This window comes from Alexandromys fortis, unplaced genomic scaffold (assembly GCF_014885135.2).
Source record: "Alexandromys fortis isolate MF-2015 unplaced genomic scaffold, M_Fortis_MF-2015_v1.1 scaffold_143, whole genome shotgun sequence".
NCBI lineage: Eukaryota > Metazoa > Chordata > Mammalia > Rodentia > Cricetidae > Alexandromys > Alexandromys fortis.
In genome coordinates, this window is record NW_026068044.1 from 4,403,800 (window position 1) to 4,430,332 (window position 26,533).

Here is a 26,533-nt window from a genome sequence, read left to right on the forward strand (position 1 = left end):
AGAGTCTTATCCAGACATGACGTGACGTGGAGGTGACGATGAGGTTTACAGAAAGGGACTAAATAGAGAAGCCTAAGGCTGGAGAGATGACTCAGGGTGTAATGCCCCTGCTGCCAAGCCTAGAGACCCGACTTTCATCTCTGGACCCACACACTGGAAGGGAAAACCCCCTCCCATATGTTGTCCTTTGGCTTCCGTATGTGCACCATAGTGCATGAACATTCACACGTACATGTGCACACACTAAATAAATACACAAAGTAATTAAAGTCCTTTCGGTTTATCACCCCAGAACTGGACTAAGACCATGGCCACTAGCCACTGCTTTCGTAGTCATACCGTGCCATTAAACTCATATTCGAGGGAATTAAGTATCCAAGTTATTTCATTGGTTCTTTAATGGGGTGATGGATGGACCCTAGGAACATGCAGCCTTAACTGACATTAACAAAGCAAGAAGCCTTGTTTTGTAGTCAACAGGAAAAACGATGGTTGGAATGTGTTTCTGTGTAAAACGACGCTTGTAGTTTTAGCCTTGTCCCAGCAGGGCGCGTGACTGTCCGCGTCTTTATTTTAGGTCTGAGAGAGAAGGGGAGGAAAGCCAGAGAGCTGGCTGCGGCTGCCAACCAGAGTGCGGCGAGGACACTAGAGGAAGTCCTGGGTTTAAGCCTGAGGGTGGTCAACACATCAGGGGACCTGTCCAGAGTGAATGCCACCGTGCAGGAGACAAATGACCTTCTGCGTAACTCCTCAATGACCAGTACGTCGGTGGGCCCCCTCCCTCTTTTGGAAGCCCGCAGCCTGCTGATTGGGAGAGAGCCGGGGGCACAAGGATGCAGAATGCAAATGTCCTACCATGTAGACCCCCACTTGTGAAGGAGAGGGGCCCCGGGAAATGCACATTGCCAATGTGTGCATTCTTCATGTATTCCGGGGTTTGGTCACTCTGTCCTGTCTTTCCCGGTGTCTTAATAATGAGCACTGCCCTTCCCTGCTTTTTCCCTGCCTAACTCTCCTGCCACCCCTTTCCTCCTTGTCTTCATCAGCTCTGTTGGCCGGAAGGAAAATGAAAGACATGGAAGTGCAAGCCAAACTCTTATTCGATCGACTGAAGCCTATGAAATCGCTGGAAGAAAACCTGAGCAGAAACCTGTCGGAGATCAAGCTTCTGATTAGCCGGGCCCGCAAACAGGCAGCTTCGGTGAGCTGGGCTGGTGGCTTGTGATAACATGACCCACAGGTCCTGGGCTCCTGCTCACAGGTCCTGGGCTCAGCAGCCCCAACTTTCCAGTTCTCAATAACCCCATGTCCTCTTAGGCTCATCTTGGGATAGTTAAACCATTTTTCTTAGAATGCCGCTCATGTTTAGTGTATTTCAAAGAGGCTTAAGAAAAAGCTGTCTTTACTTTATGGGAATTTATGGTTAATGCCTGATCATAGCTTATGCTTCCTGCTATGAGGCCATTGAGTGGTTCCATCTGGTGCTGTCCCTTCAATTTACCAATTAATTTTTTTAAATATTTATTTATTTATTATGTATACAATATTCAGTCTGTCTGTATGTCTGCCGACCAGAAGAGGGCACCAGACGTCACTACAGATGGTTGTGAGCCACCATGTGGTTCCTGGGAATTGAACTCAGGACCTTTGGAAGAGCAGGCAATGCTCTTAACCACTGAGCCATCTCTCCAGCCCCTACCAATTAATTTTTAATGGTGGGAGTATTCTCCAGATTGAGCAGTGTGAGCTCGCCCTCCAGGTCTCTGAGAAAACAGTTTGTGTGCCTAGAGATGCTGTTCAAGTCTCCTTCACTAAGTGCCTGATACACCAGAGAGGTCAAAGTTGGGGAATCGTTCAGTAACTACCCGGGGGTCAACTCACTCGTTCTCAAGCACATAGTAGGCCCCCTGAGAGAGAGAGTGCTGTTGCCACAGTGTGGGTCCCTAGAGAGGAAGAGTGTGACCCCTGATCCCAGCTTGGTCTTTCTGCAGCTTTTTAGGCAAAGGCACTCTGGTCTCTCCTAGAGTCTGCCTTTCTATAAAGAGATGCAGGCTCACATGGACTCTGACTTACCTCATTGTCATGGAGAGCCTAAGTCAACATAAACCAAACCTATAGTTCTAGATCTCATGGTTAATGCAGACTTGGAAGAGTTGAGATTGATAGAAAATCTATTCACAGATAGTTATGAAGAGAGCAATATGTAGTTAATAACACTTTATAGCTTTTATTGAGTGATATAAAAATATATTAACCTTGTGTTTATTTAAGAAATTATCATCGCCGGGCGGTGGTGGCGCACGCCTTTAATCCCAGCACTCNGAGGGAGGGAGGGAGGGAGGGAGGGAGGAAGGAAGGAAGGAAGGAAGGAAGGAAGGAAGGAAGGAAGGAAGGAAGGAAGGAAAAAAGAGATCAAATACTTGTACCAGGTTTTTTCTTTTGGGCCACCGAACTGCTCCCAAATCATGACACAGAGACTTACTAGTTTTGAATGCTTCGCCTAGCTTAGACACACTTCTGGCTAGCTCTTTTAACTTAAATATGCCTGTTTCTTTTCATCTACCTTTTGCTTTAGGGCTTACTACCTTTCTTACTTCTGCATAACTTACTTTCACTGCTTCTCTGTGTCTGCCTGGCATCTACCTGGCTTCTTGCCCTGGGTGTGTCCCTTGTTCTCTCCTTCTTCCTCCTCTCCCAAGCCTTGACTACTCCTCCTCTTTATTCTCCTGCCTGCCAACCTTGCCCATCCCTCCTCTGCCTAGCTATTGGCTGTCCGGCTCTTTATTAGACCAATCAGGTGCCTTAGGACAGGCAAGGTGGAACAGATGCAACATGTCTTTACATAATTCAACACATCTTTACATCATTAAACAAATGACTCATAAGCAAAAGAGCACAACTTTACACAGTTACTATAATAGTTCACTGCATAAACAAAGGTAACACATCTTTGCCTAGTTAAAATAATATTTCACAACAACTACTTGTGGGTCGGGTGGTAGAGTCCACAGGAACAAGGGATTAACTCTTACGTAAGTGAGACAGTTCCCTGTGTAACTGAGCCTATTGAATACTAAAGGGCTGGGGTTAGGCTTGGTGGTGCAGCCTTTAATCCCAGCACTTAAAGGAGGCGAGGGCAGGCAGATCTCTGTGAGTTCAAGGCCAGCCTGGTCTGCAACCAGAGCGATTAATGTCTCAAAAAACAAAAAAGGAAAACTAAAGGGCTGGAGAGACTGCTCAGCAGTCAAAGCATTTGCTGTTCTTGTGGAAGACCAGAGATAGGAACCCAGGTCAGAAGGTGGCTCATGACTGCCTGTAACTCCTGCTCCAGGAACTTTGATGCCCTCTTCTGGCCTCTGGGAAGTCCTCAATCACATGCAGACATCAACACACACATACAAAATACATCAAGTAAATCTTAAACAAACAAAACCAAAACCAAGAAAAATTAAGTTCTTCGTCGTGGCACACACCTATAACCCCAGGCTGAGGAAAGGAGGATTATACATTTCAATTGGAGGCCAGCCTGATCTACACAGTGAGACACTGTCTCTAAATAAACAAATAAAGCAAAGCCTAATTTAAATGACTGCCCGGTATCTAAACAGCCTGCGATGTCTCGCTCTGTGACGCCAAAAGTGTTATGAATTATGTACAGGAGAAATGCTTCACAGACACGGTAGATGGGCATCTCCAGCATCCTGAAAACCTGCCCCTGTGTGTCACCAAGTCATGGATGCTTTCCCTTTCCCGTCAGATCAAGGTTGCTGTGTCTGCGGACAGAGACTGCATCCGCGCCTACCAGCCTCAGATTTCCTCTGCCAACTACAACACATTGACGCTGACCGTTAAGACGCAAGAGCCTGACAACCTTCTCTTCTACCTTGGCAGCAGCACCAGTGTAAGTGAGCGACCCGGATGTTTGGGAATACAGGTGTTTCCTGGGGGATGATACTCTCGTGGAAACATCACGGTGACCACCCTGACATCAGGGATAACCCTTTGCTACAGCTGTCGTGTTGAATTTCAAATAAATGCAAAAGTAACCACCTGAGGTTTGGGCAGATAGGTTTTGTCTGTAAGTCTGAGAATCTGAGCTTGATTCCCAGGACCCACTCAAACAAAACCTGGGCATTATTGTTTGCATTTGTGTTCCAAAACTGGACAGGTAGAGGCTGTCAGATATCTGGGGTTCCCTGGTCAGCTGGCCTAGTCTGCTTAGCTAAGTACCAGGTCAGTGAGTACAGGTCAGTGAGTACTAGGGGCCGTTTCAAAATGTAGATAGCACCTAGGCATGCACCTGAGGCTGTCTTCCGACCTCCCTGTGAACATGCCATGCTAATATACATACATGTGAACTTACACACACACATGGACACACACACGTACAGAGAACTCCACAAGTAGGAAAGTAACACATCTGACCAGTGTCCCCATCTGCAACCTTATTGGTACACCTTGGGTACCAGTAATGCCTCTGTCGACTTGAGGTGAGTCTCAGATTGTCCGGCATCACCCACGTTCCTCCTGCCGAGGAGCTGCCTGTGGTCCTCAGATGACGAGATTCCTAGAGAAGACCACTGCTCCTTTGGCTGTTTTCAGGAGGGATCCAAGCCCTTGGGACTTGGGGATGTCAGGGAGGAGATGTTAAGACACAGAGGAGACGTGAAGCAGAGCTCACTCCCTTTTGTGGCTCCTGTCTTAATATGCACGCCACACCTATCGGTGCCTTCCGGAAACAGAAGGAAGCCAGAACCTTCCTTGCCTCATTCTCCTCTGGCTTGGTGACAAACCCTTTGAATGTCCTTGGGAGCTTCCCGAGAGGCCTTGTGGATGGTCAGTCTGCAGGAACACTAACATCAGGTCTGCCTTCTGCCTCAGGAATCTCCACACTCCAGCCCCGGGGTTATTATTGACAGAAGAGCACTGAAGCATTGGGCTGGCTGTGTAAATAGCAATATGTAACTCATCCCTACTCATTTCCCGCCCCACAGTCCGATTTTCTCGCAGTGGAGATGCGGCGGGGAAAGGTGGCCTTTCTCTGGGACTTGGGCTCCGGGTCCACAAGGTTGGAATTCCCAGATGTCTCCATCAATGACAACAGGTGGCACAGCATCTACATAACCAGGTAGCAGAGGAGGTCCTCCAGCATCTTTCTTCCTTTTATCTACCTTATAACACATTTGTGACACATATCATGAGCAAGTTTGAGTCGCTGGTAAAGTTGGATTATAAACAACCAATGCAGGGTTTATATTAAATATAGGAATGAGGTGGGTTTTTTTAAAATTAAAATAATCCTTTTTTTTTTTGCCAGAAGCAAGGGTCGTAAGAAGGAAAACATGTATATCTTGTTTCACTTTTAAGATTTATTTTTATTTTATGTATATGAGTGTTTGTCTCTATATATGTATATGCACCATGGGTGTGCAGAGCCTTCAAAAGCCAGATGAGAGCATCAGATTCACAGAAACTCTACTTACCGATGGTTGTGAACCACCATGTGGGTGCTGGGAATAGAACCCAGGTCCTCTGCAAGAGCAGCCAGGACTCAGCCACGGAGCTATCTCTCCAACCCCCAGATTATTTTCTAACATATTTCTAGAAGGTCTAAGTCCAGGGGGAACAACTTATCAGCCTTATTAAATGGCATCTTCCACCGGAGAGGATTCAGTAAAAGGCAACAGAGGAAGGGGGAGAGGGCGGTGACAATGAGAAACGTGCTTTCTTAAAATTCAAATACAAAGAGATGGCTCAGTGGTTAAGAGCAGTGCCTGCTCTTCCAAAGGTCCTGAGTTCAATTCCCAGCAACCCCATGGTGGCTCACAACCATCTGGAATGGGGTCTGGTGCCCTCTTCTGGCCTGCAGACATACACACAGACAGAATATTGTATACATAATAAATAAATATTTTTTTAAAAATTCAAATACAAAGCCAAATTCTTCCTCTTAAGCCCCCGCCCCAGAAATAACTTCCTTTAAGTTATTTAAGAAAGTCTTACATAGGACTTTCCTTTTCCTTCTCTATAATATTGGGGGGGGGGTGGATGGCATTGTTGGAAACATTGACGCTATATAAAAAAGTGGTGTCGTAGCAAAAGGAGTAATTTTTATTCAGAGGAAGCTTAACTCAGTAATGACTTTAAATACGGGAGTGATATGAAGAAATGTCTGTTTCTCAAAAACTGCTTAACATGATTTGGGGGACTAAGGCAGAGTTGGGAGCGCGGAGAGCAGGTGGTAGAGGTTGCAGGAGCCACTTCTGGAGAGGCAGGTCGGGTGGGTACGAGAGGCATGCTTCGACATGTGAAATGTTTAATGTTCCTCTTGCAACCCCCTTTTGACCTCAGGTTTGGAAACGTGGGGTCACTGAGCGTAAAGGAACTAAGTTCAGCTGAGAACCCGCCAGTCAAAACAAGCAAATCTCCTGGGATGGCCAAGGTTCTGGACATAAACAATTCAACACGAATCTTCGTGGGAGGGCTTGGAGGTCAGATCAAGGTAATATTCTCCGAGTGTGTCTGAGCAGGACCCGCTGGCTGACAAGGCATGTTCCTGGTTGAGTATATCCTCCACTAACCAAAATCAGTGTGTCTGAGCAGGACCCACTGGCTGACAGGTTTGTTCCTGGTTGAGTATATCCTCCACTAACCAAAATCGTCCGCTTTTACTAGTTTTCATTTTGGCAATGGGTCCGCAAAGCTGGGCTGGTTTTGCCAGGGTAAAGGGCCATTTTCAACCATGAAGATGAATGCAAGGGAAATCAGTGGTGCTGTTTGCCATGTAGAGATCTTTTCCGGAGATGAAATGGGGGATTAAATAAATGTATAGTGATTTCTGTGAAGTCCCTTTCTCTTGTTTTAATTCTCATGGTAGTTATGCCCCTGGGAGTTGGGCGAGAGTGCGTTGCATTTGTTTTATGACATCACCTAGTTAGACTGGATTCAACATTCTGAGTTTGAAAGGAAGGTCTCTATCCAAGGACTAAACCACCGACCCTTGTCTGGTCTGATGATCACCAATAGCAGGCTTTCCCCAGACCCCTAGAAACTGAGTTGATCTTTAGGATACTGTCCAGAGCTGGGTCTGGTCCATGCGCACAAGCCTGTAATCCCAGCATTCTTGAGGCTGAAGCAAGAGCACTGAGAGCGCGAGGTCAGCCTGGGCTAAGCACATAGCAAGAGTCTTCCTCGGCTCCCCTTTCCCCTCCAAACAAAACAAAGCAATGCAAACTGTCCCCACTTGGAAGTTAACCCAGTTGTTGCAAACTGACTGTTTCAGGGAACGTTCTCTTGGGATTTGGCTTTCGGGATTTGAGCTTCCAGGGCAGTTTTGGAGTTGGAGAATGTATGCTTCCAGCCAACTGGACGCACATTGTGTGTTTACTTTTGTCTTTCTATCAGAAATCTCCCGCTGTGAAGGTTACTCATTTTAAGGGCTGCATGGGAGAGGCCTTCTTGAATGGCAAATCGATTGGCCTGTGGAATTATATTGAACGAGAGGGGAAGTGCAGTGGCTGCTTTGGAAGGTAATCCACCCGCACATTTTGAATGGTCTTTCATCTCTACTCCATAGCCCCTTGAAAGGTTAAGCATGGAATCTTGGTTACTGCGGCCTTTGAACTAAAAGGAACACTGGGTTTGGAGTACATCTTTCTCAGGCCATCTTCCAAGTTTTTCTTGGTTACTTTGGTTATCAACCTCTTTACCTGAGGTTTGGTGTCTTCCAGACTTATCTTACCCCCTCCCATCCCTCACCTTCCCCACTACTCCCAATTGGATAATTGCAAATGCACAATGAAGTATCCTGGAGGTAGGATCTAATCCAGACACAGACTTTATGTTACGATCATACCATACGCATGACCCGGGGTGGTTCTAATGTACTTTAAACCAAAGTCTCTCGGTGCATACTTGTTCCCTCGTGTTACCATGTCTGTCTGTACTCAGAGCTGTTCAGACGTCAGATAACTTCCGTTTTCACGAGTTCAAATTAGGGGTGCAACTTGTCTTCCGTACTCTCTTACTATCAGTGATGCAGATAAAAGTCTTACGTGGTTTAGGATTACGGAATTCCTTTGTCTCCCAGCCCTCCCAAGAGCGGGTGAAATGTCATGGCTTCTACTTCACAGCTCGCAGAACGAAGACTCTTCCTTCCATTTCGATGGAAGTGGGTACGCGGTCGTGGAGAAGACCCTGCGGACCACCGTGACACAGATACTCGCTCTCTTCAGCACCTTCTCTCCCAACGGGCTCCTTTTCTACCTGGCTTCCAATGGCACCGTGAGTATTTCCGGAGCACCTGGCCCTCTGTGTTCCTGTGTGATTGTTCCTGGGGAGTGCTGGACAAATGTCCGTTCAGTCCAGACCAGACGAATGCCTCCACCACACCTCGCTAGGAGAACTGATGTCTTTATGGGGTTTGCGTAGAGGAGTGTGAAAGAGGACTTAACCACAGGAGAATCCCCAGGACAGCTGCAGGACTGAGACGGCTCACCCCAGTGTGCGCGATGAACTCCCAAACACCGCATGTGCCCAAACTCTTGCTGTCAGTTCTGCTTTTCTTAAGTATCCCACCACCCCCTCAATCTGCGGGGAGCTTGGGGGTCACTACAGGGAGGAGGAAAGCACAGAAGCGGGGAGTGATTGGCTGCACGCTCAGGTGTGGGTCTCCACATTCTCTGCGGGAGCATCAGCAGCCCGTTTGGGTAGTCATAACCACTGCAAGGAACACGGTGTCAGCATGTTGTAGCGTGAGAATGGAGTTCCACAGCGGTATCTCATTAAGACTTGGTAACATGATAGATGAAACTTATCTTAGCCAGTTTCCACATGCTACTGTAATTTACACATATATGCTATATAGGTTCCCACTTAAAATCACTTATCAGTTGACATAAATCCATGAAGATCCACGCAGAACATAGGAAGCACTGGGTAAAAGTGTGCCTCCACTCGGCACGGTCTCAGTGGAACATTTGCTGTCAAGTCCTAGTTCAAATCGTGTCCTGTTCCTTGTGTGACCACTGTGGCCTGCATTTTAAATTATTTTTATTATTATTTTCTGTGTATGAGTAGTTTCTCTGCCTGTATGTCTGTGCACCATATGTATGAGGTCAGATGAGGGCACTGGATCCCTGGGACTGGAGTTACAGATGGTTGTGAGCAACCAGGTGGGTGTTGGGAATCAAATACAGGTCCTGTGCAAGAGCAACCAGTGTCCTTCACTGCTAAGCCACCTGTTCACTACAGTATCCTCATTTGAATATCATCTCCAGGAATTCTCCCCTTTTGGTCTGGTGTGCTGGTCATTTTCAGAAACAGCCCACTTGTCAATTTAAATAATAAGGACAGGCTGGAGAGATGGCTCAGCCATTAAGAGCACTGCCTGCTATTCCAGAGGTCCTGAGTTCAATTCCCAGCAACCACACGATGGCTCACAACCATCTGGAGTAACATCTGGTGCCCTCTTCTGGCCTGCAGAACACTGTATACACAATGAATAAATAAATGTTTAAAAAATATTAACTAAAAAGCCCAGAAAAGTCCAGTGTACCTACTAAAATATGGGTTTGGGTTCACAAAGGATATAAGTTCATTTAATTCTCAATAATATTCTACAAAACCACTAGGGGCATTTTTACTTTCATGTAACGGACTAGCTATGGGCCCCAGGCTCCGTTTCCCCAGTTTGACTCTTAAGAGGTTACTTCTACCCCTAACTTGGGTGGGAAAAGTCTAGAGGAAAAGACATATCTGCAAAGAAAAAGAAATGCCCTTTCTTTCACAGAAGGACTTTCTGTCCATCGAGCTGGTCCGTGGCAGGGTTAAAGTGATGGTGGATTTGGGGTCAGGACCCCTCACTCTTATGACAGACAGACGCTATAACAACGGAACCTGGTACAAGATCGCCTTCCAGCGAAACCGGAAGCAAGGTGGGTGCACAGGGTAGACGTCTATGGTGTTGGCTGCCCCTCTGAGAACAAGCAGCACTATGAACCAGTGTTATGCTCCATTATCTTGCCAGCCACATCTTATGATCCTAGAGTATACCACCCTCATCATTCACCACTTGGCTGCAACTACATTCTCCAGTGATATTCTGATTGAAAAGCTGCTTTTTTTTTTCTGTGAAGCAAGAAGCAATGGGGTTTGCTTATTGTTGGAAGAACGATATTATTCCATTTGTCTGTGGTTTCGGTATTTCTCGTTAAATGCCAAATTGGAAACAAGAATCAAATCCTGTTTCCTTTCACACACCTACTGTTACCGCTCAGCTGTGTATATTCTGGGTCTGCCTACTTTTGCTTTTTAATGGTGAAGAATAGCCCTGGTCAAATTTGCAGAATTGAAAAGAACATGTGTTGTTTTTAATCGAATTTGTTGGAAGGCAGATATTGGGGTGAAAGTCTGATAGATCACAGACGTGGAGGAGGAGCGACCAACTGGCCTTCTCCTTTGTCCTGGAGACCCAGCAAGTTTGTCTCTCTCTTTACAGGTCCCAGACTGTAAAGACCACGAATCTCTAAGTCCCTTCCTACTCCTTCCGGTGACTCTCTATCTGTGTCCCTGGGTCCTCCGAACTCTCTATGGCTAATTTTTGTCAACTGATCTCTGGCTTTGTCCCCAGATCCAAGATTACTTTTATTAACACAGTTCCGGAGTTTCTGTGCATCAAATGTCCGCAACAAACGTGTTTATAAGCAGACTGTGTTAACAGGAGCTTACATTCACATCAACCGTTCCTTTCCGCTTCCCACCAGGGCTACTGGCTGTCTTCCACGCCTATGACACGAGCGACAAGGAGACCAAGCAAGGAGAAACCCCAGGAGCCTCTTCCGACCTCAATCGGCTGGAGAAAGACCTGATTTACGTGGGTGGAGTACCCCACTCTACAGCTGTGAGGTACTATGTGAAACTGGGGGTCGCCCCTCTGTGGGGTTGTCACGTGGGATTTTCAGGCCTCTTTTACCCAGCATGTGAACTGGTCTTCTGTCCTTGCCTCCAGGAAAGGGGTCAGCAGCAGAAGCTACGTGGGCTGTATCAAGAACCTGGAAATATCCAGGTCCACCTTTGATTTGCTGAGGAACTCCTATGGCGTGAGGAAAGGCTGTGCATTGGAGGTGGGAAGCAAGTTTCTGTAAATGCCCAGTGGTTTAATCTCTATAATAAAGCTGAAAGCTCTCAACCAGCGAGCGGGTGGGATGCAGGGAGTCAGGCAGACCTGCAACAGCAGGCCAACCTCACTGCTCCCCTTTGTCACCAGCCCATCCAGAGTGTGAGTTTCCTGAGAGGTGGCTACGTGGAGGTGCCGCCCAAATCTCTGTCACCAGAATCATCCCTGCTAGCCACGTTCACCACCAAGAACAGCAGTGGCATCATCGTGGCTGCACTGGGCAAGGATGTGGAGAAGGCTGGTTGGTCTCAGGCACATGTGGTGAGTAGCTGTGACCCACAGTAAGAGATGCCTTCCCTTCCAGAAACATGCGTGGGAAATGCCTGACTCAAGTTCACTGCAGCTGTTTCCGAATGGTTCTGCATGAGTGCTTTTTAATTTATTTGAGTATAAGTTATTACTGCCAAATGTTCTGCTCATGACGCCATGATTTCCAGAGTTTCGTGATCAATGTCCCACTTCTAGGCGTAGGTGAAAGGCTGCTGCCCTCCAAGTAAAGCAACTTTTGACGCTGAGTCCTGGTTTCCCTGTGTGAGGTGCTCGCAGCGGAGCGAAAGCTCCTTCCTTACATCCTTTGGGGGATTTGTTGTTTGTTCTAAATGTGAAGGGAGGAGACAATGTGGCCTGTGATGGACATGGTGGTCCAGACGTGACAGAAAGCAGAGACGAAGGCATTTTTTCCCAAGTTAGACTCCCTACAAGAGGGTGACCTGTAATCACATGACAGAAAGAAATGTTGGGGAACACACGGGTGTGGCTTGGTGAAGGAGAGCCTGCACACGGGCAGTTTATGGAAAAGTGTACTCTGATGCTCCAGATATGGCTCTGTAGCTCATCATGCATCCTGCACAGCGGTACTGCTGCCTAAACTTTGCGGGACGAAAAATAGGTTCGGAGAGCCTCATTAGGCCGCCCAAGGTCACGTGACTGTTGTGTGTCAGAACCAAGGTCAGAATTCCAGTCTATGGACCCCGCACGTGGCATGGGTCACTTAACCAAAGTGCCTGGGACTGGAATTGGTTTTGTGAGCTTCGCTGATCTATTTTTAAGTTGAGGTGAAATTCATATAACATTAACCACTTCAATAATTCATTCAGTAGCACTCTGTGCACTTACCGTCATGACGTCACCTCCTTCATCCAGTTGCAAATGTTTTCATCACCCAAATTAGCAGCCTGTGTCCCCCAAGGAGCAGCAGCCTGTTCTGTATCTATGGGTGGCTTACGTATTCGATAGTGTGTGCTATTGAGTCCGATACAGTAGTATCTTCTACAATCGTTACTTAGCAGGTTTTCAAGTTCCATACACATTCGACTGCATATTTGATCGGCTCTATGCCTTCCTATTTCCCTGTATGTACATCCCAGAGGTCATCATTGGTTCACTGTTGGCCCTGGTTCTTTCCACTCTGGGGCACTCAGGAACAATTCTGCTATGGTTTAGACCCTCGTCTTCCTTCATTCTGGGCCTAGACCTTCAAGAGGGATTTCTGGTAGAGTGGTTTTGTATTTTACCTTCCGAGGAACTGCTGAACTTCCCTCCACCAGTCATGAGAGGGTTGCACACAATCCAAGTTTTCTTCCTGAGCCGGTGGAAAGGGTGGGTGCAACTGCTGTGGCAAGGGCGTCGGGAACACATTTCAGTTCTGGGGAAACTATTGTGCTTTTTGTCAACGAGGCAAGGGAGCTTTAAGAGCTTTAAATGTCTTAGACCCTTCTAACCCTTAATGCTAGAAGCAGTCCACGGGCAAAGGAAACATCAAATTATGTGTATGGTAATAGAAAATTCGAAGTTCTTGCTGAAAAAAGTAGTCTATCTGGTGGTGCGTCGTGTGGCAGTAACTAGCGTGTATTGCAGGAATAGAAACAGTGAGAGAATCAGTGTCAGCATGATGCGGAGGATAAACCACAGGGGTGCAGACGAGACAGCAGACACCAAGTCCAGCACGTGTGAGAGCTGGTGACACGTGCCCTCGCTGGCCTTGCGTTAACACGCCTACGTTATCTGTGGAGGGTGGAAGCGCCGCGAATCCTTCAGTAACGTATTTTGTTTTGGAAAATGCATCCTCCGCAGCCCTTCTTCTTTATCATGCTGATCGAAGGCCGCATTGAAGTGCATGTCAACTCCGGGGATGGGACCAGTCTGCGGAAGGCCCTGCTGCATGCCCCCACTGGCTCCTACGGTGACGGACAAGAACATTCCATCTCCGTGGTTAGGAATCGAAGGTATCTTAGCTCTCAGGTCTTTGTGTCAGGAGGCTGAGATGAGGGAGCACCTCTGAAGGAACCTTGCCGAATACTCGGTGTGATTTTAGATGGCGGAGATGGTTCCCACGATGTCATTAGCAACCATGGTTCTTCGTGTTTCGAAACAATTCTAGGAATTTGCTGGAATTCTACTATAATGTCAGCTTTCTTCTGCTTTGTAGTAATGTTTTTGAAATTTTCCTGAGGATCCTTACAAAGTGGATGAATTTAATGGTGAACAGTAGGCTGGTTTCAGTGCGAAGTATCTTGCCTACAGCTAAAGCTATCAAATTAGCATTCCATGTATTTCCCTCTCCAGCTGGAGACCTGTGCTTGAGGCACACTGGATATTTTCACAATAGGATAAGAGGTGTTTGAACACACACGTTTGCTCTAATAACCAATCGAATTCAGTGATGTATCCATTGATTTTATTCTTCTGTGTTGTGTGTGGGATTCACATAGATACCATGCCAAAATTTGTCTCTAGGACAAAAATCTATTAGTCCTAAAGAACTTGCTAGAATTGCCGATGACAATGGAGCTATTCACTGTGCTTGAAAAGTCCGATTTCTCTTTTCATCTGGCAGAGTCATCACCATACAAATGGACGAGAGCAGTCCTGTAGAAATGAAGTTGGGTCCATTAGCCGAAGGAAGGACAATCGACATAGCCAACTTGTACGTAGGGGGGCTTCCGATGGACAAGGGGACGCCGATGCTCAGGATGAGGACTTCTTTCCACGGCTGTATCAAAAACTTGGTCTTTGACTCTGAGTAAGTGTGACTGGTTCTCGTCATGCACTTGCACTTTCTCAACTGCCTTCTGAGTTTGCTGCTTGAGATGTCCAGAGTTCTGCAAGTTCTTCTGTAACAAGTGAATTTCCTTGCTCTATAATGATAGTCTCTTCCAGTGGAAGGGTTAATGTGGTAGATTGATCTGACCATCCTATCTTATTAATAAAATAACCACCATTAACCCTGTGTGCATGCATAGTATGGAGCATTGAACTGGGCCTTGATGCGTACTGGGCAGACACTCTACCACTGACCTATATCCCTTCCCCCAGTGTACTTCTGCAAGAACCCAACTGGATTACTCATGGCTACATTTTATTAATGGCTTCCCCTAAAAGAGTTGCTATGTTATTAAATATTGCAAGTCTCTGTTCTCCATGACGAAGAGAATTGTCATCTGTACAAATGGCTGTTCATCTCGCCTCTCCCAAGTTCTAGCTAAACTGAGTTGATGGGTAAAGTCGTGACTGAATCTACAGACCAGAATCTGCTTATAGGAGTTCACAATGGGCTCTGCAGCAGAAGACAATGAGCCCATCCTTACTAGACTGCTGGCCTGTAGGTAACCTTGAGCAAGGGCCACGGCCACGGTGTCCTCCTCTGAGAAACAGCCTCCCAGGAATCCCTGAAAACAGAGAGAATAAGGCCTGTAGCATGGACTCCAATAGCAGGGCCTTATTCAGTTACCTGTAGTTGTATACACATTCAGCAGTTGCTCATCCACCCCTTCACTGCTGAGGAAACTTCATGCTCCTAAAAGCCACAATACTCTGGACTCCATAGGCAGACAGGTGGAGTCCACCTTTGGGAGGTGGCAGTGGGAGCCAGGCACCCAGGACACCCAGCTAGAGCTTCTAAATAGAGAGACCCGTGGCAAGCACAGATCAGAACAAGAAACCAGTGTTAAGTGGAAGCTGTTGTGCGGTGATGTGGGAGCCAGACGTGTGTGTGTGTGTGTGTGTGTGTGTGTGTGTGTGTGTGTGTGTGAGAGAGAGAGAGTGTGTGTGAGAGAGAGAGAGAGAGAGAGAGAGAGAGAGAGAGAGAGAGAGAGAGAGAGAGATTGAGCCCAGCCTGCAGAACGCTTGAGTCCACTCTGAATTCAGGAACACCCAAAGTCACCAGCCTGCAATCCAACAGAACAATGTGACTTGGCCACTGTGAAGGATGGCCAGTTTGGTTACTCTAAGGGAAGTAGAGCAGTGGTTTAAAATGGGGTCAACTACCCAGTACTCAAATAGTTGGGCCCCCAGACTGGTTCATGGTGTTTTCATTTGGTTGCTCTCTTGTTTGTCTGTAGACTTTTGGATTTCACCCATGCGGTTGGCTCTGAACTAGTAGAGCTGGACACTTGCTTGCTGGCAGAAGAGCCCCTGCAAGAGCTTCATGAAGAACACGGGGAACTCCCTCCAGAGCCCCCAACGCTACAACAGCCTGTAAGCATGACCTCCTTCAGTGGCATCAGGACAGTTCCAGAGAGGCACAGGGATAGAGAGAAAGTGGGACTGAGTCCCAAGGAGGGGAACGTGGCCCAGCCATGCCCTCTTCCTGCCCTCCGGTTCTCCAGCTGTGCCCCCAATGGCAGAATACCCAAGAGCCCTTTGTCTATGGAGACTGGGAGGTAGATTTCTGGATCTTGCTTCCTGTGATAAACAGCTAGCAGGGACTAGGTAATAGTGCTTGTCTGAGGGTACCCCGGGTTCAGCCCTGATGCTCAGCACCCCAAGTGGCTAGCACACCACAAGAGGTTTGGTAGAGTCTCCCTAATCTTCCTTAGTGCTTTAGGGGCAGGTGGGGGGAAACAGGAAATAAGCAACTTCTGTGAGCTACCGTGCACTCTTCAGTGTTAGAGGTCAGATTCTGAGGCATTAAGTAAACGCTAGTAGTGACTCTTCATTTTCTCCTCTTGGGATTTCTATCTTCTGGTGCACTTTAATAATTTAGAAGATGCTTCTCTCCAAAGAGCATCGGCTATGGAGAGCCAAGGAGTTCAGGACAGTTTTCCTAGTTGTATGTGTCTGGTTTAAGTCACAAAGCTAAGTCTGGGACTCACTTGACTCGGGGTCCTGGATGAGAAGCTGTAGGGGCAGCCAGCACTGCCAAGGCCCTACCTTGTGCTCTTAGACTTCTGGCTAGAGTCTGGGGCTCCTTACAGCCTGGCTCCTCTCTCCTCACCCTGCCCCGTGAGACCTGAGGGCGCTGTCATCTCCCAGTGGTGTCCCAGCCGTAGCTCCCTTTGGGCCACTGCTGTCCTTGGACTGGCCCCATAGTCCCTTGTGCCCAAGGAAGGTTCACAGAGGAACTCCCTTATCTATTTGAGGGAAAGTGAACTTTGGTGATGGTAAAAGATGGAAGGAAGCTCAGACTGCTCTCTGGGGAGAGAGGACATGAAGGCACGCGGTTTAAAACAGAGCTCGGGATAAGTCAGAAGTCAGAGCACAGTGGCAGCTACTGCTGTTCTGACACAGCGGCTTCTGTGACATTCTCTTTGTGGAAGAACACGCCCGTGTCAGCGGGGTCCTGCTACAGTGGCTGAGGGTCCTCATCCGCCTCTTACAGGAACTCTGCACAGTGGACCCGGCTCCAGGGTTTGTTCCAGGCGCTCACCAGTTTGGCCTCTCAGAAAACAGCCACTTAGTGTTGCCTTTGAATCAGTCCGATGTCCGAAAGAGGTAAGCTTTTTCCTGAGGTCCCTCTGAGGTTTTCGTTGCTAGACGATGAGGCAAGTGTGGTGTTGACTTCTGAAACGTGCTCGTACCAGACAGGTTCAGTGCCCACAGGGACCCAGGCAAGGATCCCATCTGTCAACTCTCATCAGGCTCCCTTGGTCACATACTCTGTATTTTCATAAAACAGACAAAGGCTTTCCTCTTGGCCTGTAGGGGAGTCTTGCCCATTTCTGACACTCGGGGTTTAACTGAATTATAAGCTTTTCAGAGTTTGGTCCACTCTAACAGCTTAGTACAGCAACCCGTGGGCCTCTCAGTGATACAGGACAACTGTGACATGGTCTAGCCTTCCTTTCAGGCCTAAGGGACCTCTCGTTGATTGTCATAGAACTGTTCCCATCAGACAGTGGCCCTCTGTGCCATGAATGGGCACACAAGTGAATGAACACGCTCTCTTGAGAAGCTAAATACACATGCTGAAGCAGCAGTGGTTAACACAGGAAGCTGATCTTCCTGATCCCTGGCGCTGACTTCCTGTTCTCTCTCAGGCTCCAGGTTCAGCTGAACATTCGGACATTTGCCTCCAGTGGCCTTATTTATTACATGGCAAATCAGAACCAAATGGATTATGCCACGCTCCAGCTCCATGAGGGCCGCCTCCACTTCATGTTTGACCTTGGCAAGGGCCGGACCAAGGTCTCTCATCCTACACTACTCAGTGATGGCAAATGGCACACAGTAAGTTCTCTGGAGGCCCTGTCTCCTGTCCCAAATTTTCTTCCTCCATCTCTGGTACTGATTGCATTTTCTTGAAGGGAAGCTATGCATTTTGATTCCACGTTGGCCTTATGTTTGACATCACCTCCAAGTGATGTAAGCATCTTGTCAGTAGGGCCCTTTTTCGCTTCCTGAATCCTTCCAGGCACTTGTTCTGAACACTCACTAAGCACTCAGCAGCTGGTTTCGGAATGAATTGAAGGCCTCAAAAATGTGTTTGACTTGACAGGAAGCCAGTAAGGCCCGGCTGTGGCCTGAAAGGACCGAGCCGCTCACTGTGGTGTCTGCTGGTAACCAGGGTTCTGGAGCTTGGCTGTAGTCTTCCCGTTTCTCATAAGCGTCAGCCACATCCTCAGCTCTGGCTGTGCCACAGGCAGAGCCCTCCACAGAACCTGGGCTCTTAAAGATCTAAGAAGCACAGACTGTTAAAGTTTTCTTAAATAGTTTACAAGTTCCGGATGTTTTCATCCCGTGCAGGTCAAGACGGAGTACGTTAAAAGAAAGGGTTTCCTGACTGTTGATGGCCAAGAGTCCCCGACTGTGACTGTGGTGGGCAATGCAACCACACTGGATGTGGAAGGGAAGCTGTATCTTGGAGGCCTTCCTGTCCACTACAGGGCCAGGAACATTGGGAACGTAAGCAGCGGCCACCTTGCTGGGGTTGTGTTTTCGTACAAGGCCATCATTCTCTGATGCTTCTGTTTAAGTTATTCTGCCTGAACCTGGGGCTCACCGGAAGGTGCAGACCCTTCAGCGCATGTGCATAGGTCATGTGCTGGGCTTACCCTCAGAGCCATCCTTCCAGCTTTTTCTGCCTTCCAGCTAATGAAGGCAGGCAGTCCCAAAGCAACTCGGGAAAAGTCCAGACAATTTGTATGGTATTTTAGTGACAGCAGCAGTCTGGATTCCAGGAGTATTTTAGGAAAAAGAGAGAACACACTTCCACTACATTATCACCAAAGTCCTGGAGTGAGGGGAGAAAGCGAAACATTCACGTGAGGGATTGCCACAATTACGCTTTAAAAGCCAAGATGGAGTTATGTGTGTTGTTGAGACAGTTTCAGCGAAGTACAGGAGAAAGATGCCCTGTGTCATCATCGCCACCTCCTCTCCTGTCTCTCTTGGTTTAGACGACCCACAGCATCCCTGCCTGCATTGGGGAAGTGGCAGTAAACAGCAAACAGCTGGATAAAGACAGCCCCGCGTCGGCCTTTGCAGTGGGCCGGTGCTATGCATTGGCCCAAGAAGGAACTTTCTTTGAAGGAAGTGGATACGCAGCTCTTGGTACGTGCTCTTAGCAGTCTGGAAGGGATGCCCTGGGTTTAGTGTGCACTCTAAGCTGACGTCTGGAAGGAGCACCAGGGTTTAGTGTGCACTCTAAGCTGACGTCTGGAAGGAGCACCAGGGTTTAGTGTGCACTCTAAGCTGATGTCTGGAAGGAGCACCAGGGTTTAGTGTGTACTCTAAGCTGATGTGGATCCAGGAAACACTGAGAGGCTAGGACTCAGCTGGAAAGACTGCCTAAGACCGTGTCTCTTCCATTCAGTGCTCTGATCTCTTTCTAGTGTTTTGCCTGTTTGTGCAGAAGCCTGCACCAGACTTGTGTTCTGCAGGAGGCCTAACGAGGCCTTCTCCGGGCAGATCTGGACAGTCACGAGCTCCTGGCTTCACCTGCCCATTCCCCAGGTTTATGTAGGGCATGTTCCCTGTCCAAGTTAATAAAGACCTTTGAATTAGAAAGCAGATGTGTCAGCTGAGCGGCGGCGCACACCTTTAATCCCAGCACTCAGGAGGCTGAGGCAGAGGCAGAACTCTGTGAGTTCGAGGCCAGCCTGGTCTACAGAGTTAGTTCCAGGATAGCCGTGTCTACACATAGAGAAGCCCTATCTAGAGAGACAAACAAACAAAAAAAAAAGCAGGCGTGTGCATCTGTAATTCCAACATATGCAAGTAGGACATTTTTCTGTCTAGGCTATGATAGCATCACCCTCCCCTCTTCATTCAGCCCCAGGCATGTGACAAATGCCTTCTATTGCCAACCCCAGGCATGGTGACAAATGCCTTCTATTAACAATATCCAACTCTTTTTGTCACTTGAATTAAAGAATAAAATTATTCAATCCCCACTTTGAAAACACCTACTGTAGAGGCTGATTCAAAACAGTAAAGGATGCTATCCAAGGTACATACAAATTAAGAAGCTAAAGACCAAGGGGAATAAATCTACAACACACGGAAAGATCACCAGACTGAAGGCACGAGATGTCCCCAGGGCTGCAGATGACGAAGTCCCTGCCAGTGCTTGCTCTGGTTTGTGACTGAACACCCTCTTCAATGACAGTGTACCAATGTACCAATGGTTGTGTACATCCGTGATCTCAGCACTCAGGACACATAGTCGGGACAATTGCATATGTGGTACCAGCTTGACTACACAGCAAGACTCCATTAAAACAAACAGAAGCAGGAAAAAAAAAAAAAGCAATGCTTCTTCTTACTGGGCAATGGAAGAGCTGAGGCCCAGAGGATGGGGTGGGAGCGTAGCACGATCTTGAACTTGGCCGATACCATGAATGCTTAGCCAGCCAAAGGCAGCCTGAAAAGTCCATCTTGTGGGTTCTCTCAGCGACAGTGTGTCCTGTGTTTTTCAGTCAAGGAAGGCTACAGAGTGCGATTGGATTTAAACATCACCCTGGAGTTCCGCACCTCCTCTAAGAATGGCGTCCTCCTGGGAATCAGCAGTGCCAAAGTGGATGCCATTGGCCTAGAGATTGTAGACGGCAAGGTAGGTGCCCTGCCTCCATGCCATAGCTGTTCCTGGTGTTCATTCTCCCTTTCCTCCCCTTTGGGGCCACGTGAGCATGTGGAGGGGAGTTGGGGTCCCCTCTCTTTCTGTGGGGTGTCAGTTGGGGCCCCTGCAGTTGGTCCTCAGGGGCCCCTATACATTTGACTGTTGGCACAAATGGCCTGGGGTCTCAGTGTTGCCACTGGGTGGTGACACCCCCTAGACCGTGTACACTTCAACCCTTGGGGACTAGACGTCCCAAGTGTCTTCGCCAGTGCTGCATCTTCAGCTGGAGCTACCATCCATCCCACTGCCTGGCACATGAGAGAAATGGGCATGTATGCCGTGCCACACTTAAGCCACAGAAACCATGGACATTGGCGTCATGGGTTGCCCGCTCCTAGTGAGCTCTGACACCAGTTTTATTATAAGATGCTTCAGTGTTCCCTTTGGAAGGCAAGGAAGATGGTGTCCCTCAAATTCACACGCTAAAGCCCTACCTACTCTCACCTCTCAGGCTGTGATCTTGTTTAGACTTTAAGGAGGTAAGTAGGAACCAGCAAGATGGCTTCCTGGGCATAAATGCCAGGTGCCAATTCTAACAACCTCAGTTCAACCCCCAGGATCCACAGGATGCTAGGAAAGAACCAATCCCAGCAAGCTGTTCTGTGGTTTCTGCATGTGCTCATGCATGGGCACACAGATACACACAATAAATAAATGTGAATGACCTCCATTAAAGTGAGGTCACTGACGTGAGCTCTGAGCCAATCTGACTGTGTCCGTGTAAGTAGGAGGCACCAGGGCACGCAGAGAAGTCCAGCGGAACAGAAGTCTCCTTGCAGGCTCCCATGAACCTACTTGCTTGTTTTTAGCATTTCATTTCCAGGTTCTTGGCCCTTAGATTTCCCACAGTGGGAACAATTCATCAAGGCTCTGTGCGCCATGGCTTCTTGGTCTTCTGGCTGAAATTTAGTGCAAAGAAGACGGTGGTCTTGAACAGAAAACCTCACCCAAGTGTTTGCTTTCTTCAGGTCTTATTTCACGTCAACAATGGCGCTGGTCGGGTAACAGCCACATACGAGCCCAGAGCCTCCAGAACGCTCTGTGACGGGAAATGGCACACGCTCCAAGCCCAGAAAAGCAAACACCGCATTGCCCTGACTGTGGATGAGAATCCTGTTAGGGCTGAAAGTCCTCACACCCATTCCACCTCGGCCGACACTAATGATCCCATTTATGTGGGCGGCTATCCTGGTATGTACGACTCCAGTCTGTTTACCTTACAGGAAGCCCAGTCCCGGGAAGGTAGAACCTCAGAGGAATACAGGCTAGGGATTGAGAGATACACGGTTCAGTAACAGGTCTCACCGTTTTAGAAAAGCTGTTTGGAATATCATACTTAAACATTCTTGGGGAATTTAGCATAACCCTCACACACACACACATTTCTCATTGAGAACATTGGTTCTGATGGCAAGGAGGTGGGATGATCGTACTTCTTCCCTAGATGGTTCCAAGTCGGGTTCTAAGTCACAGGGTTAGGCAGGCTTCATCCTCTTGCACCAATTTTGCATTTTGAATTGAACATTTAAGATATCCTGAGACATTACTGCAAATCCTTAACGCCTGTTGCATGATTATTCAAGTCACAGCTATGTCTTCAAGTTATTATGTGTTAACAGTTCTGAGGAATTCTGCCATCCACTAAAGCCACGTGTGGGGGAAATAGCCTAGTTTGATAGAAGATCTACTTAGATTATTTTTGTCTTTTATGTACAACTTACCCTATCAACAAAATTGAGCAAGGCTTATCTCTTGTTTTCTCAACAGCCCAAGTCAAGCAGAACTGTCTGACCAGCCAGACCTCGTTCCGGGGCTGTGTGAGGAATCTGAAGCTGAACAGGGGAACACAAGTGCAAGCCTTGGACTTGAGCAGGGCCTTTGACATACAAGGAGTCTTCCCTCATTCCTGCCCTGGGCCTGAGTCCTGAACTGCTGCCAAAACCCTCCTTTGGGATCATTGCTAACATGCTGAGGAGAAACAAGTTGGTGAACTCAAGTGTCTTCTCTTCAGGTTTCATTTCCAACTCAGGTTATGTTTCCAGAGAAAAATGCTGTATTTATGTTGAACTAAAGCCACATGTACAACAGATACCTCTATTAAATAGTCCAAAATGTCAGTTGAATTCATGGTCTCCTTTTTCAGGTTGTCCAAATGGATCTTTGTGGACATGGTAATTCTGCTGAAGACTTGACAGTGTTCCCTGGGGGGTGGCAGATCACAGTATTAGATTAGAGCAGAATATGGATAGTTTCATTTCTTCCCTCTTTGCTTTTAACCTTCATACATTGTACTCACTGGGTAGCAATTAGGACACAGTCTAGTTGGTTTCCTACCAAAACAGGAACATTGTCAAGAACTCTCGGTAGGATCCAGAGTCTGAGACATGTGATGGCCCACGGGTTGGGATAGAACTTAATGCTTCACACAAGCAGCCAGGGAAAAAAGATCAAGTTTTCAAGAGAGTGAAATCAATAAGTGCCATCCTCAGGAAAGAATTTATCAGACAAAACTTTCACTCCTCTATGATTTAGTCACATACATCTTTACATAGCCCAGTCTGGCTTTGAGCGCACTTCCAGAGTCAGCTTCTCACTTCTGATTCTCAAAGTTTGCCTCCATGCCCAGCTCAAGGACTTTAAAGTAGCTATTATTTCATCTCAGCATTATGAGGACAAGGAAATATTTGCGTGTTTTAGGTGTATGAAGTGACAGAAATTTTAACAAAGAATTGGGAAATATGAGAGAGATTGAAATGGAAGTTATTTATGTTATTTTTTTTATTATTATTCTTTTACTTTTTAGGCCAGGGTCTACTATATAGCCCTAGATGTCCTAGAACTCACTATGTAGAGCAATCTGGGATCCAACTCAGAGATCCTCCCACCTCTGCTTCACAAATACTGTGAGTAAAGGTCTGTGCCGTCATTCCTGGCCAAAAACAAACATCTAGTAATTCAAGAGTCATATTTTAACATAGTAAAGATAAATGTTGCAAACCCATAGGCAACAGTATGCTAAGCACTGAGAAGATGGCATCACTCCTTTGATTTGGAAGAGCCAACTGTGTCTACTCTCAATATTTTTCTTCTTTTTATTTATTCTTTGTGTCTTTCACATCATGCATCTCCATTCCATTCATTTCCCCATCCCTTCATATCCACCTTCTGCCCTTACAACCTCCTCCTCCCCAGAATAAAATAATATAAAATTTAGGAGAAAAAAGAAAAGAGAGAAGGAAAAAAATCAATTTAGTCACAGAAGCTGTAATGTGATGTTGTAGGAGGCTGTTTGTTTGTTCCTGGCTGCTCAGTCCCGAAATAACCACACAGAAACCATATTGTTTCCAATACTGTTTGGCCAATAGCTTAAGCATATTTATGACTATCTTAAATTAATCCATCTCCATTAATCTATGTATTGCCCCAAGGCTGTGGCTTACCAGGTAATGTCCGGCATGTCTGTTTCCTAAGGGGCTTCATAGCTTCTCACTGAATCCTCCTTCTTTCTCCCAGCATTCAGTTTAGTATTCCTTGCCTAGTTCCACTCTGCCCTATCAACAGGCCAAGGCAGTCTTCTTTATTCATTAACCAATAAAAGCAACACCTATATAGGACCTCCCACACCAATGTGACGTAGTGAGTGATGCAGTAGACCCTTTTATTCATATATTTTCACTTGCAAGTGTTCATTGCAAAGAGTCATTGGTCTGGTTCAAGGCCTCTGGTTTCTGCTACACTCTTGATGCTGGGCCGGCCATCACTGGAACTCCTCATTGTTAATCCTGCTGTTGCTCTGTGTTGTGGAAATCCTACAGCTTTGGATCTGCAGGACCCATTACTTCACTTGCTCCAGCAGATCACAGACAGGGTATATGACGGCATGGGCCTGGGTAGTTGCGGATTCCCCTAAACAACAACCAAGGCAATTCTGAGGGACAGAGATGGTCTCGTTGTCCTGACTGGAACTGGAGGGGCATAGGACATGTGGCTACCTTCTGACAAATCTGCAGAGTCCCTCCCTCAGGCTCCGCAGATGTGGAAGACTGAGGATTGGAATAATAATGAAGTATATAGTAAGCAAGCAGTGTCCTTTGACAGCATGCCCCTGGAATACCACTGTGGAGAAGCCTCTGGCACAGCAAATGTCTCCTCTAGACTGGGCATGCAGGGCACACCGGGATTGGGTATCCAGCTTGTCCTCCCCATGTTGGCCTCAACACTGTGATGTCAGGCCTCATGGAACTCAGCACATTCTGTCTAGGTGAACTGTATGGTGACATTGAATTGGTCACTTTGTGCTTTGAGCATTTGTCACTTTGCCAGGCACTGGATCGGTAAGCAGAGTCTTCCAATCTGGACAACTGTTCCCAGTGGACAACAGCTCCACATCCCCCACCCCGGTACTGATCACAGTCTTGCTGCCTACTCCAGCCATCCTCTTCAGAGATGGGTGTCCAGGCTGGTACTAGTGCACTTGAGCTCAGTGGCCAGCATCCTACAGTTTGTCACTTCAGGTTCCTACAAGTGGTGGCCTGGCCTGGGGCAGATTCTCAGGGCACAACTAATAGTCAATACTGGTCCCATCAAGGCTGAGTACCACCTGAAGGGCAGCACCAGGGCTTGCTGCTATAACAGCATGTCCCCATGTCTTTCTCTACACATATTTGTCACCCAGTATGTCTTTTTGTTGGAATCTTATGATTTGAAAGGTGTCATTGAGATTCAGCAACCATCCTGTCTACATCCTAGCTCTGTATTCAGCTGTGGGTATTTTTTAATGGAGTATTATATATCCGTTAAAGTTCTTTTCCACACCCATTTAGAAAAATAATGACCTTCATTAAGGTTATGTCTCGGTGTACATGCCTTTGCACGCACCATTTCATTTTCTTTCCTTTTCTGCCTGTTCTGGTCACTCCTCCTCACCCCTTTGTGTGGGTTTCCTTCCATCCTCAAGTATTTCCTCAGCCTGAATTTACATCTTCTGTATTTCATACTATGCCTCCTGTGTCTTGTCCACAAGAGTTCTTCTCTTCTCCTCTCACACTGGCCCACTCTTGCCTTCATGTCCCAAGCCTAGCCACATCCACACAAACACATGTGCTCACAGTCAAACACAAAGGCTCACTCAGACATGCTCGTGCGCGCACACACATACACACACACACTCACACACTCACCCAGAAAGGCATACAGAATACAGAAACACGCATCTAGCTTCAGCTTATTACAGAAAACCTGACACTTGTCTCTGAGCCTGGTTTATTTAGTTCACTTTGGCATAGTGATCTCAGGTAGACCTATTCCTGCTTATCTTTTTCCTCTGCAGCTACCGATGTCCCAATGTTCCAGATTTCTTGTCCCCGTTCATGTGTTGGCGAACATCCTGGCTGTTCCTTTTCTGAGCTATTGTGAACCTGGCTATGTAAGCATCCCTGTCATCCACTGATGGGTTAGACAGCAGTCCTGGTTCAGTTCCAGAACTTGGTGCCAGCAGTCAAGGAGGCTGCCCCCAGGTTCAGTTCCCACAAGCAGTGTGTAAGCATCCATGGTCTCCACACCTTGCCCGGCATGGCACCTGTTGGCCTTGCTTTCCTAGGTACTAGCCATTGTGACCGGGGTGAGAGGTGACTTCCAAACACTCTTTATTCCCTATCACGGATGGGGAGTATGGTGAACACTTGTTCAAGTTTGTCTTTCTTCCTCTGAGGACCATCTCCTCAGTTCACTGTCCTGTTCGTGGATTGGATCAGGTGGTTTCTGCTGTGTCATTTACAGCTTTCCATGTGTTAGAAGTGTCAATCAGATCTAGAGCTGACGACTTTCTGTTTTTTGCCTGTTCTGCAGGTGTGCCTTTACAGTGGCCACTTTCCCTTTGTTTTTTTTTTTTTTTTTTTTTCAGTTTCACATAAGCCTGCTTGTGAATTCCTGAGATTATTTCCTAGATTATGTGGTAAAGTGTGCTCTGATTTCCTGTAGCACCTCAGGTCTTATTGTTGTGGCTTTGATGCATTCAGAAC

At 47.2% G+C, this 26,533-nt stretch overlaps 1 protein-coding gene across 1 annotated transcript in view; it reads left to right on the forward strand.

The window, feature by feature from the left end:
- Positions 1–22,630, forward strand: part of Lama1 (laminin subunit alpha 1) — a 114,802-nt gene extending 92,172 nt beyond the window's left edge. The window contains 21 exon segments of the mRNA XM_050166183.1: positions 578–760; positions 1,047–1,201; positions 3,758–3,901; positions 4,995–5,128; positions 6,352–6,502; positions 7,405–7,529; positions 8,133–8,283; positions 9,791–9,935; positions 10,764–10,905; positions 11,009–11,123; positions 11,267–11,437; positions 13,250–13,401; positions 14,013–14,198; positions 15,517–15,652; positions 16,776–16,888; positions 17,434–17,623; positions 18,140–18,298; positions 18,793–18,946; positions 20,314–20,447; positions 21,482–21,704; positions 22,281–22,630. Coding sequence (XP_050022140.1) covers positions 578–760; positions 1,047–1,201; positions 3,758–3,901; positions 4,995–5,128; positions 6,352–6,502; positions 7,405–7,529; positions 8,133–8,283; positions 9,791–9,935; positions 10,764–10,905; positions 11,009–11,123; positions 11,267–11,437; positions 13,250–13,401; positions 14,013–14,198; positions 15,517–15,652; positions 16,776–16,888; positions 17,434–17,623; positions 18,140–18,298; positions 18,793–18,946; positions 20,314–20,447; positions 21,482–21,704; positions 22,281–22,441 — 3,224 coding nt within the window. The 3' untranslated portion in view covers positions 22,442–22,630.
- The last annotated feature ends 3,903 nt before the right edge of the window (positions 22,631–26,533 follow it).